Source organism: Nycticebus coucang, chromosome 18 (genome assembly GCF_027406575.1).
Source record: "Nycticebus coucang isolate mNycCou1 chromosome 18, mNycCou1.pri, whole genome shotgun sequence".
NCBI classification, from domain to species: domain Eukaryota; kingdom Metazoa; phylum Chordata; class Mammalia; order Primates; family Lorisidae; genus Nycticebus; species Nycticebus coucang.
The window spans coordinates 23541057-23554707 of NC_069797.1; the positions used below are offsets into that span (position 1 = coordinate 23541057).

At 40.9% G+C, this 13651-nt stretch overlaps 1 protein-coding gene across 1 annotated transcript; it reads left to right on the forward strand.

Annotated features, from left to right (window-relative positions):
- Window positions 1-45: 45 nt before the first annotated feature.
- Window positions 46-7796, forward strand: MIS12 (MIS12 kinetochore complex component). Its single transcript, XM_053569331.1, has 2 exons — window positions 46-432; window positions 6332-7796. The coding sequence occupies exon 2, from the start codon at window positions 6372-6374 to the stop codon at window positions 6990-6992; it is 621 nt and encodes a 206-aa protein (XP_053425306.1). The 5' UTR covers window positions 46-432; window positions 6332-6371; the 3' UTR covers window positions 6993-7796.
- Window positions 7797-13651: the final 5855 nt, after the last annotated feature.

The window sequence follows — 13651 nt, forward strand, 5'->3', positions numbered from 1 at the left end:
GCACCGCCCCTTTTAGCCTACCCGCTGCTGTCCAATCATCGCCGCGTAACCGGCCAGTCACCAATCGCCAGAGCCCTAATAAAGTCACTCCCACCAATCACGAGTTGCGTTACCGCAGCACCCCAGCCTTGCTTCTCCACCCACCAACTTCAGGGGAGAAGAAGTATCGCTTGCTTCCGCCAATCCCCGCCGGACACAGCTACCTTTCCCGCCTGGCAGCTTCCTGTCACCAGTCGAAGTTCCCCTTCCCGGCCCTATAGCCAACCAATCTGGAACGTGATAGTATCCCGCGTATGCTTTCGTTCGCTGAGGCACTAATCATTCGGAATTTGGAGGACGCGGCGTCACCTATCCCGAACAGCTAGCAGTGGTTTAAAGGAAGTGGCGGGAAGTTGGTGTGTGGTCGAATTCATCACCCTCATGGTTGCTACGGTAAGTGCCGCAGGACTGCATTTTCTCCTTGTAGGAGCGGGAAGGGTTGATCGTTATCATCACCGGGCCGCAGAAACGTGGCCGCACAGTCTGGGTCCTGCCCGTCGGGTCTCGCCGCGCCTCCTCAGGGCCCGACGGGAGCCGGGGCGGGGTGGGGGGCGGCCGGAAACGGTTCCTGCTCTGCATCTTCTGGGTCCTGTCCAGCATGGTCGCTAGCTCTTAGACAACTAAACTGGCCGACACGCGTTAAATCTGCAAATACTCATCAGGCGGTACTCATTCTGCCCTCAGGAATTCTAAGTCTAGCAGAGGTGACGAGGCGGTAGAACTTAGTGCCGGAAGAGAAGTTCTGAAGGGAATTCAAAGGAGGGAATCTATCAGGGAAATGTACTGGAACTAGCCCTTGAAAGATATTTGTCCTTGAGAGAAAAGAAATAGCTAGGTTTGGATGGAGCGGGATAGCCAGATCTTAGCAGGGGAAGTTAATGACATCATGTTTTGTTTGGTGGCTTATAAGGAAGTACTAAAGATCTTTGGACTACGGGAGTGACCATCCCATCAGGTAGTATTTAAGGAAGGATCCAAGTAAAAGTCTGAAGAGGTTGGTTTTTAAAAAGTATATAAATAGGGGCGGCGCCTGTGGCTCTGTGAGTAGGGCGTCGGCCCCGGCCAAATTGCCACAAAAAATATCCGGGCGTTGTGGCGGTTGCCTGTAGTCCCAGCTGTTCGGGAGGCTGAGGCAAGAGAATCGGCTAAGCCCAAATTGCTGCGAGCTGTGACGCCACGGTACTCTACCGAGGGCGACAAAGTGAGACTCTGTCTCTAAAAAAAAAAAGAGAGAGAGAGAAATTTCCCCCAAAGTATCACCCTCACAACTTGTTAAAACACTACTGATTTATTGCTTACTCTAGAAAGGGAGAACACTACCTCAACGGAGCTTTGGTAGTCTCAGGGAAGAAAAGCAAGATCAGAATATTTTGAGAACTATTCCTTCTCCACTCCCACTGCTTCCCTTGACAAGCCTAAAAAAAAAATAAATAAAATGATTTAGAATATTTTGAGAACTGGAAGTTTAAAATGGGTCTTTCATTATGGAAGCTTGATTAAAATTGGGTACAGATCATGATACAACGGTACAAGATTGGTGGAAGCCAGGAATGCGAGGATTTTTGAGAAAAAAATTTCAGAGAAACTTAGCATGCAGATTATTGATGCTTTCCATTGAAGAGTTGATACATATTTTAGGGAATTTGTAATGAACAGTTAAACCATTTGAACACTGCCAATATTATTCTGGTCTTCTAGAATTGTAAGGTCATGCTAATGTAAACATTAGGTGTTTACATAACGAACATTAAGTGAGAGTGGGAGGGATTATAGGGTGGTTTCACTTGTGTCTGATCTGTGTGTGGGGCTAGATGGTTTTGGATTTTAAGACTAACAATTTTACACCTACAAAATTGGCAAAAATTAGAATATTGAATAGTATCAAGTGTTGGCAAATATGTGAAAGGATTTCCCATATACTGCAAGGTCAGTGTGTAAACGAGCCTACCTGTTCAGGAGACTATTTTGGCAGTATTTAGGGAAATTAACTATGACTCACATAATTACACAGCAATACTTTCCTGTGTATATTTCCTGCAAGTCCCTAAGGAGACATTATAGGAAACATACTAGTTGTAACCTTTTTGGTAGAGAGATACTGGAAATAAATTAGGTGTCTGTCACAAGGAGAATGGACACATTAAGTGTGGGATATGCAAATGATAAAATTGATGGGATACCTCAGAACCAATGAAGTAAACTTGAGTATAATAACATGAAGTTATCAGGAACATAAAGAAAAATGTGAACATACAATGACATTTGCACTACAATGTTTGTTGCAACTCAGTTCATAAATGCCAAGAGTTGGAAGCAACCCAAGTGCCCATCAACCCATGGATGGATTAACAAACTGTGGTATGTGTATATGATGTAGTGCTATTCAGCCATAAAAAATGAAGACTTTACATCTTTTGTGTTTACCAAGATGGGGTTGAAACAAAATACATTGTTCTTTGTAAAGTATCACAAGAATGGGAAAACAAGGGAGGTGCCTGTGCCTCAGTGGATAGGGCACCCCCCCATATACCGAGGGTGGTGGGTTCACTCTCTGCCCTGACCAAACTGCAACAAAAAAATAGCAGGCATTGTGACAGGCTCCTGTAGTCCTACTACAGCTACTGGGGAGGCTGAGGCAAGAGGAGTTGGAGGTTGCTGTGAGCTGTGTGATGCCACGGCACTCTGCCAAGTGCGAGAGAGTGAGACTGTCTAAAAAAAAAGAATAGAAAAACAAGTATCCAGTGTACTCAATACTAATGTGAAACCAATATATAAATAACTACATGACCATATGAAAGAAAACACAAGTGTATTCTAGTGAAGGAAGGGGGGGAGGGAAAGAGGGAGAGTGACTGACAGATTCCCACCTCATACGCACAATATTTAGCACACCCCTTGGGTAAAGGGCTCAACTGCAAGGTGAACTTTACCTTAGAAATGAAAGCAATGTAACCTAAACATTTGTATCCTCATATTAATCTGAAAATTAAAAAAAAACAAAAAACAACAAAAAGACATGTTTTTCAAGAATATATACCTAAGAGCTATTATAGATGAATTGGAAAGGTATACATAAGAGGGTAAGGTGGTAAACCTAGCACTCTGGGAGGCTGAGCCGGGTGGATCGCCTTAGCAAGAGTGAGATACACCCCCCATCCTACCTCTCTACCTCCATCCCCTACTGAAAAACAACTAGCTGGGCATTGTGGGCGCCTGTAGTCCCAGCTGTTGGGGAGGTTGAGACAAGAGGATCGCTTGAGCCCAAGAGTTTGAGGTATTAAAAAAAAAAAGGTATACATTAGAAACACTACATTAGGTTACTCCTAAGAATGAGAGATGAAAGGCATAAGAGTAAAGTAAGAGAACCTACTGTGGATCAAAAATAGAATGCTATGAAACAGAAAAGATGATCAACTATGGATGTGAAAAGTACTTAAAATTAAGAACAGAGTTCCCAGCTGCTCTGGAGGCTGAGGCAAGAGAATCGCTTAAGCCCAGGAGTTGGAGGTTGCTGTGAGCTGTGTGAGGCCCCAGCACTCTACCGAGGGCCATAAAAGTGAGACTCTGTCTCTGCAAAAAAAAAAAAAATTAAGAACAGAGTTTGGTAAGTAAGGGTCAGGAGATTGGAGCCCTTAATTAAGCCATGGTGAAAGAATTTGAACTTGACCTTGGAGGTGTAGGGGAAGTGAATTTTCTTTTTGTTTTTTTTTGTTTGTTTGTTTGTTTTTTGAGACAAAGTCTCACTTTGTCGCCCTGGTAGAGTGCTGTAGTGTCATAGCTCACAGCAACCTCAAAGTCTTGGGCTCAAGTGATCCTCTTGTCTCAGAGCAGCTGAGACTACAGGTGCCCACCACAATGTCTGGCTATTTTTTTATTGACACTGAGTCTCACTTTGTTGCCCTTTGTAGAGTTCTGTGGAGTCATAGCTCACAGCAACCTCAAACTCTTGGGCTCAGGCTACTCTCTTTTTTTTGTTTGTTTGTTTTTTTGAGACAAGAGCCTCAAGCTTTCGCCCTGGGTAGAGTGCCACGGCATCACAGCTCACAGCAACCTCCAACTCTTGGGCTCAAGCGATTCTCTTGCCTCAGCCTCCCAAGTAGCTGGGACCACAGGTGCCCGCTACAACGCCCGGCTATTTTCTGGTTGCAGCCATCATTGTTGTTTGGCGGGCTGGGCTGGATTTGAACCCGCCAGGTCAGGCGTATGTGGCTGGCGCCTTAGCCGCTTGAGCCACAGACGCCAAGCCTCAGGCTACTCTCTTGTCTCAGCCTCCCAAGCAGCTGGACTACAGGTCCACAGCACCTAGCTATTTTTGTTTGTTTGTTTGTTTAGCAGGCCAAGGCTGGGTTTGACCCCACCAGCCTTGGTGATTGTGGCTGGCTCCCTAACCATTGAGCTACAGGTACCCGGAATAGCCGCCTATTTTTAGAGACGGGGTCCTGCTCTTGCTCAGGTTGGTCTGAAACTCCTGAGCTCAGGTAATCCACCTGCCTCTGCCTCCCAGAGTGCTAGGATTATGTTGGGGAATTGTTGAGGAAATAAAAATCCTTCCAACCTAGAGAATCCTCTCCACAAAGCAGAAAAGAGAGCAGCTTTATTATTTAATAAGCATATCCAGATTACAATGTATCGTAATCTATGAAAGAAATTTTATCCTATTTATTCAGCTGAGCAATTATAACCACTCTATTTTTAGCCATTATATATATAAATTCTTCAGATTAATATCATCTTGTCTTAATAAGATTTAACTGTACCATTTGTTGCAGATTTTTCATGAAGTCTATCCTAAATTTACCTGGTAATTGAAATAGCAGTTTGTTTTGCTAATCTGAAGGAATAATGAAAGTCTCTCCCCTCCCCTCCCCTCCCGCCCCCCTCTCTCCCTTCTCCACTCACCTCTTCTTAGTCTCACTTTGTGCCCTGGGTAGAGTGTTATGGCATCATAGCTCACAGCAACCTCAACCTCTTGGGCTCAAGTGATCCCCTTGCCTCAGCCTCTCTGGTAGCTGGGAATACAGGCACTCTCCACAATGCCTGGCTGGCTTTTCAATTTTTGGTAGAGATGGGGTCTAGGTTTTGCTCAGGCTGTTCTGGAACTCCTGAGCTCAAGCAATCTCCCTGCTGTGGCCTCCCAGAGTGCTGGGATTATAGGTGTGGAGCCACTGCACTCAGCCAAAGCTTCTTTATATGGCAAGTGTATAATTACATCTCAGAAAAAGATGCCTAGGTTAAACTCATACAGTGATAGGGAGATGGGTGTTCTATTTTCTTAAATATTTACCTTTAGAAGCAATGACTCCCTTGACAAAACATTTCAGGGTTGTAAAGCTGACAAAAGGCTTGTTCATTTTCTAACTGGGATATTTTTAGATGGCTAGGTTGAAAGATAGGAAGAGTGAGAACATTGGCAAGGGAGTGATCAAAGTGATGGGTCATAGGACTTAAAATGAATGGGGAAAGAGTGAAGTGAGAGAGACAGGAAAAAGAAAGAGAGGCTTAGAAGCCGTAAATCTTGAGGATGAAGGTATAATGTGAGTATGCAAATAAAAGTTATCAGAAGAATAGCACAGGAGGTTGTGGTCCAAAAGTAGGAACAGTTTGGGAGAGTAGTTACAAATATCAAGAACTGGGGAGTGGTGCCCATAGCTCAGTAGATAGGGTGCCGGACACATGCACTGAGGCTGGTGGGTTTGATCCCAGTCCAGGCCAGCTAAAACAACAATGACAACTGCAACAAAAAAATAGTGGGGTGTGTGGTGGGCGCCTGTTGTCCCAGCTACTTGGGAGGCTGAGACTAGAGAATTGCTTAAGCCCAAGAGTTTGAGGTTGCTGTGAGCAGTGATGCTGCAGCACTCTACCAAGGGTGACAGAATGAGACTCTGTCTCAAAAAAAAAAAAAAAAAAAACACAGAAAGAAAGAAAGAAAAAAGAACTAGGGAGCTAAAAGATGGAAAAGATAAGTTAGAGGTCATTAAAACTCAAGAAACTGAAAGTCCCTGGGGAATTGATTAGGTTACTATCTAGACTGCAAAATGTTTAGGATGATAAAAGAATTCAGAAAATTGAGCTGCGTGCCAGAGTCACAGAGGTAAAGGAATTGAGCAATGAGGAGAGACATGGGGAGCGTGGGTTTGTATCCTATTGTGGACAGTAAGGTTGGAAGTGGCATCAAGTAATACAAAATTCTTATTTCTTTATTTGCTTCCTTGTTTGTTTGCTATGTGTAATTTGTTACTTTCTTCAGATTTTTTTATCCAAATGAATTTTTTTTCCTTTTTTACATTCGCAGATTTTTCACAATAAAAAATAACATAGCAAAATAAACCAAGATGTCTGTTGATCCAATGACCTATGAGGCCCAGTTCTTTGGGTTCACCCCACAGACGTGCATGCTCAGGATCTATATTGCATTTCAAGACTACCTATTCGAAGTGATGCAGGCTGTTGAACAGGTTATTCTGAAGAAGTTGGATGGCATCCCAGACTGTGAGATCAGCCCAGTCCAAGTTCGCAAATGCACAGAAAAGTTTCTTAGCTTCATGAAAGGACGTTTCGATAACCTTTTTGGTAAAATGGAGCAGCTGTTTTTGCAATTGATTTTGCGGATTCCCCCAAACATCTTGCTTCCTGAAGATAAATGTAAGGAGATACATCCTTATAATGAGGAAGAATTTCAACATCTCCAGAAAGAAATTGACCAGTTACAGGAGAAGTATAAGACTGAATTATGTACTAAGCAGGCCCTTCTTGCAGAATTAGAAGAGCAAAAAATTGTTCAGGCCAAACTCAAACAGACATTGGCTTTATTCGATGAGCTTCAAAATGTTGGCAGAGATTGTGGTACTAGTGACTTTAGGGAGAGTTTGGTGTCCCTGGTTCAGAACTCCAGAAAACTACACAACATTACAGACAATGTGGAAAAGGAAAGCAAAAGACTGAAAACATCGTAATTTTTAAATAATAAAAAGAATGATAAGGAATTTATACCAATGACTTTCAAGCAAACTGTAAGTTTATTAATTTTCTTTGTTCACATCTTCCTCTTTTTTGGTCCACTCTCCTGTTTCTTGCATGAGGGAGCTAGTAACTGTTGAAAGAAGCAAATAGCAAAAAAGACAACCTCAATGTCTGGTGAAGAGGAAAGAAGGTGTTTTTGTTTCTAAAATAAGTGCTTCCCATGACCAAGGCCATGGTAATGTTGTTTGCTATCCTGGAGTCTAGCAGGAAAAAACCTTGGACACAAAAGAAGCGGATCCAGAATAGAAAAGGAAGGTTGGAGCAAACCCAATAGTAAAATTTATATTTACTGACTGTTCGCTATTCATGTCAATTTCTTTTCATCCTTCAGTTAGTTTTAAAATCTGACTTATACCTACCTATTATTTATTCACACTTATAAACATCATATATTTAGAACGCTTGGGGAAATTTTAGCTGTATCTTGTGCTTAAATTCAATGGACTCTAAAATTTCTTTTTGTAATTAGTGTACATAAGATGTTAGATCACTCAAGGAAAGTGGAGAAATAGGAATGGTTGCTCTTAAGGTATTGCTTTTCCTCCGTTTCTTCCTAAAGTAAAGGATTTGAAGTTTCTCCTATATGTAAAGAGGAGGAGTTTAGAGTATTAATATTTGCAATGAAATGCTTGTAAATTTAGAAAGCTTATGTTTACCCAAAATATGTTTACCATCAAGAAATTCTTTTTCTAATCCTGTAATTTAAATGTATGTGTTTTAAAGGCTTTGATTTTCTGTTGCCGTGGTGTGTTCTTTCCTCAGTCTGACTTTTTACCCTGATGAAAATGTTCTCTTCACATTTGTAGAATATTCAAAATCTACTGTAGTGGGTTGAATGGTGATCCCTCAAAAGATATGTCCATGTCTTAATTCCTGGAACATGTGAATGTTGCCTTATTTGGCAAAAGGGTCTTTGCAGGTATAATTAAGGATCTAGAGATAAGGAGATCATCCTCAATTATCTATGTAGGCCCTAAATCCAATGACAAATGACCTTACAAGACAAAGGCAGGTCTTATTGACCTCATACATATAATAATAAGGTTCCTTTGAATACCGTTAAATATTGCTGTCTGGGTGTGGTGGCGTATGCCTGTAATACGAGTACTGTGGGAGGCCATGGCAGAAGGATCGCCTGTGCTCACAAGTTGGAGACCAGCCTGAGCTGGAGGGAGACCCTGCCTCTAAAAATAGCTGGGCGTTGTGGCAGGTGCCTGTAATCCCAGCTACTCAGGAGGCTAAAGCAAGAGAATCACTTGAGCCCAGAAGTCTGAGGTTGCTGTGAGCTATGACACCATGGCACTCTAGTGGGGGCAACAAAGTGAGACTGCCTCAAAATAAATAAATAAATAAATATTGTCATAACTTGAATAGAAAGGTGAAATCCCCAGTGTTTAGAACTCAGAGGTCCATTTTATATTGAATAAGTGCTTAATTTGGACATTATTACTGTTGCAATTGCTCATGGTGGTGTCCCTGCAGAAATGAGTCAAAATGCTTTGTCTAAGCAGCCCGTAGCTCAGTGGGTAGGGCGGTAGTCACATACACCAAGGCTGGTGGTTTCGAACCCGGCCTAGGCCAGGTAAAGCAATAATGACACTGCAACAAAAAAAGTAGCCGGGTGTTGTAGTGGGCACCTGTAGTCCCAGCTGCTTGGGAGGCTGAGGCAAGAGAATTGCTTAAGCCCAAGAGTTTGAGGTTACTGTGAGCTGTGATGTCACAGTATTCTACTGAGGGTGACAAAGTGAGACTCTGTCTCAAAAAAAAGAACTTGGTCTAATTTTCCTTTAAATTAAATTTCTCCCTCAAAAATAAAGGAAAAAACTAGGATAATAAACAACTGGTTACTCATTCTGCTTCCTAGGAATGCAAGATTGGTTTAACATCTGAAAATCAATGCAAGATACCACCTCAATAAAGGATAAAAATTGCCCCATCTTCTATCCAATATCAATCTCATCCAATCTCTTACTCTTAACTTCCTATATTAGATCTTACTATTTTGTAATATTAAACCTTTAATTTTCTTAGGTGCCTATGAGGTCGGACAATTATGTTTGCAAACTCATCCTAGAAAAAGTGCTATATACCTCATTGTTGAATATCACTACAGTCACTTTTAACTGCCTTTGGGAAACTATGCACTGACACCAGCACCTAGCCCACTCTTCAAACCAGTTTTGGAACTCTTTCGAGAATGGCCATAAGAGCTGTCAATGTATCAGCTCTGACAATTAAGTTTGCGAACTCATCCTAGAAAAAGTGCTTTAAAAATAGCACAAGAAAACACCAAAATATTTTGTGAATGTAAATGCAAAAAATCCTCAACAAAATATGAATAAATCATATCCAGTAATATGTAAAAATAATCATACATGCCAGCAAAGTAGGATTTATCCCAAGAATGCAAGATGGGTTTAACACCTGAAAATGAATTCATGTGTTATGCTACCTGAAGAACAAAAATCTCATGATTACCTCAATAGATACAAAACATTCAACATCCCTTTATGACAAAGTAGGGGCAGAAGGGAATTTTTTTTTTTTGAGTCTCACTTTGTCACCCTTGGTAGAGTGCTTTGGCAACATAGCTCACAGCAACCTCAAACTCTTGGGCTCAAGCAAGAGTTATTTTGCCTCAGCCTCTCAAGTAGCTGGGACTATAGGCACCTGCCACAATGCCCGACTATTTTTAGAGATCGTGTCTTGCTCTTGCTCAGGCTGGTCTTGAATCTGTGAGCTCAAGCAATCCACCCGCTTCGGCCTCCTAGAGTGCTAGGATTATAGGTGTGAGCCACTCCAGAAGGGAATTTCTTCAACCTGCCAAAGGGCATCTACAAAAACCCCACATCTAATGTCAATATTTATTCTTCCTAAGATTGGGAATGAGAAAAGGATATCTGCTCTTGCCATCCTATTCAACATTTTGCTGAAAGTCTTAGGCAGGAAAGTTAAGAAAGGAAAAGAATAAGAGGAATCCAGATTGGAAAAAAAGAAGTAAAACTATTTACAAATGTTATGTTCTTGCATAAGAGCACCCTGTTAGTGTCCTGTTAAACTGTTAGAACTAAAGTTATAATGATTAGAACCAATAAATGAATTCAAGGGTACAGAATAAAATACCAATAAAAAAAAAGCAATTGTTTTTCTTTTTTTTTTTTATTGTTGGGGATTCATTGAGGGTACAATAAGCCAGGTTACACTGATTGCAATTGTTAGGTAAAGTCCCTCTTGCAATCACGTCTTGCCCCCATGACACACCAAGGCCCCACCCCCCTCCCTCCATCCCTCTTTCTGCTTCCCCCCCCATAAAGCAATTGTTTTTCTATGCACTAACAATGAGCAAACCAAAAATGAATTTAAGAAAACAAGCCCCCCAAAAAAAACAAACAAGTCCACTTATGAAAACATCAAAGAGAAAAAAATAAGGAAAAAAGGATATTTAACAGAAGTAGAAAGTGTATACTCTTGAGAACTAGAAAAATTGTTGAAAGAAATTTAAAAAGACCTAGATGGAAAGACATCTCATATTCATGGATCAGAAGATTTAATATTGTTAAGATGGTACTACTCACCAAATTGATTTATAGATTCAACATAATCTCTATTAAAATTCCAATTGGCTTTTTTGCAGAAACTGACAAACTGATTCTAAAATGTTTATGGAAATTAAAAAAAGGACCCAGAATAGCCAAAGCAATCTTGAAGAAAAGGAACAAAATTGGAAGGCTCATACTTACTCAATTTCAAAATTTACCACAAAGCTGCAACAACCAAGATAATGTGTTACTGGAATAAGGATAGAAATAGAGACAAATAGGAGAGAATTCAGAATCCAGAAATTAACCCTAATTTATAGTCAAATAATTTTGAATAAGGATATCAAGACAATTCAATGAAGAAAGAAGAGTTCTTTCAATAAATGGTGCTGAGACAACTGGATGTGCTCATGCAAAAGAATGAAGATAGACCCTTCCTGCACACCATATACTAAAATGAATTCAAAGTGGATGAAAGATCTAAACATAGGAGCTAAGACTATAGAAAACTCTTTGAAGAGCACAGGCACTATGGCTCATGCCTGTAATCTCAATGCTTAGAAAGGCCAGGAGTTCAAGACTAGTTAGGGCAACACGGTGAGACCTTGTCTCTTAAAAAATTATTAAAAATTAACCGGGCATGGTGGTGCTCACCTATAATCTCAGGTACTTTGGTGGCCGGGGCAAGAGGAAGGTTCACTTGAACCTGGGAGTTGGAGGTTTCAGTGAGCTGTGATCACGCCACAGCAAACAGACCCTGTCTCACAAAAATACAAACAGCAACCAGCCTGGGCAATAGAGTAAGTCCCTGTCTCACAAAAAACAAAACCTCCTAGAAGAAAACAGATTAGGCTTAAATCTTTATAATCTTAGGCAATAGTTTTTTAAATATACCAAAAACATAAGCAACAAAGGCAAAGATAGATAAACTGGATATCATCAAAATTAAAAACTTTGTCCATCAAAGACACCATCAAATATGTGAAAGACAACTCATAGAATGGGAGAAAAGTTTTGTAATCATTTATCCAATAATGTATCTAAAATATAAAGAACTGGAATTCAAAGACAGAGGCCAGTTTTAAAATGGGTGAGGAATCTGAATAGACATTTCTCCAAAGAAGATACACAAATGGCTGAAAAGCATATGAAAAGATGTTCAATATCTTGGGAAGCATAGGTGGGAGAATCAATCGGAGGTCAAGAGTTTAAGAATAGGCTAAGCAAAAGCCAGACTCCATCTCTACAAAAAAAGAAAAATAGCCAGATAAGGTGACACACACCCGTAGTCCCAGGTATTTGGGAGCCTAAGTTAGGAGGATTGCTCAAGCCCAGGACTTTGAGGTTGTACTTAGCTATGATGATGCCACTGCACTCTAGCCCCAGCGACAGAACAAGACATTGTCTCAAAAAAAAAAGTTAAAAAACAAAACATTAAGCCTGCCGTGTATTAAGTTCTATTATTAACAAAGTGAGCTCTGTGAAGTCAAGGGTTGTATCTGTTTTGCTAATCACTATCTACAGTGCTTGGAACCTATAGACAATGCCATAGTTAAAAACTTAATCCATTATTCTCTCAATATCAGGTTCCACTGCCCCAAATAGCTAAATTCCAACTGTCTCCCACAACTTAAACTTACTACTTACCATAATATTGAGAAACCACCACCCACTTCACTGTCCCTATACCACCATTGACAATGCAATTCATAATAGGCTGATTACCCAAACAATTGCTTCTGCCTTCATCCTTTGTTATCTGCTGAAAGTCAGTTTAGCAAATGTCTGATATTTTTTACCTGTCTAGCATTTATGACACTTCAGTTTTCCTTTGGGAAAACTGAATTTTTTTTTTCCTATTGCATGCTATTTTCATGTAATTGCCTATTAAAGTATCTCTTCTGTCTTTTGGCCAAAAATGGGCATTTGATCCCAACCAGGCCAGTAAGATTCTTTAGAATTTGATTCTTGAGCAACATGGTACAAGGACCAAAATATGTGTCCATTTGTTTTTACAGTCAAACCCTGAAAGTCTGTCCATTAATACCGACAGGACAGGTAAAGGCTTGATATTTTGGACATGGGAACTTCTTAATGGAAGCCCAGAAATTAGAAGACAAGTTAAGGAGGGAAGCAGTAACTGAAATTTAGGTGGGCAGTGGGGGTAACATATGCCCTTATATCCTGGGATACTTAAACTATATGAGGAAAATTGGGCAGCTCAGACCCATCATGATGCTAAAGAGACATATGAGGCTGATGTGAAAGTAGTAAAAATTTAATACTGGTTAGAAAATGCTGGTATAGGCTGGGTGTGGTGTCTCACACCTACAATCCTACCACTCTGGGAGGTGGAAGTGGATAGATTGCTTGAGCTCAGGAGTTTGAGACCAGCCTGAGCAAGAGCGAGACCCCTGTCTATAAAAACAAAATAGTAGGGTGTTGTGGTGGCACCTGTTGTCCCAGCTACTCTGGAGGCTGAGGCAAGAGGACCACTTGAAACCAAGAGTTTGAGGTTGCTGTGAGCTATGATGCCATGGCACTCTACCCAAGGTGACAGAGGGAGACTCTGTCTAAAAAAAAAGGCGGTGCCTGTGGCTCAAATGGGTAGGACGCCGGCCCCATATGCCAGAGGTGGCAGGTTCAAACCCAGCCCCGGCCAAAAACTGAAAAAAAAAAAAAAAAGTAGGCCAAACCTTTGGAGCTCTATGGAACTAGAAATGTCCTGGACAGTGAGTAGCAAGCCTGAGGAAAAGTAATGGGTTGGTAGAGAATATGGGGATAAGGGAAGAAAGTGATTGAATTTCGAGGCTAGAGTGAGCCTAATATTGAGGATAGCAGTGATGAGATTAATGTTAATGAAGACTGCATTAACATTAATGCAGTCTACCTCCTATGAAGATATCTTACTATCTCCTCTGAAGGAGATAGTAAGCAAGTTTTGAGGGAACAATGCAATGACTTCTGAAATAAGAGATTCAATTGGGGCTGGATATTTAAGAGAATACCAAAGCCAACATTAAGATTGCAGAGGCAGCTTGTCACCTGTAGCT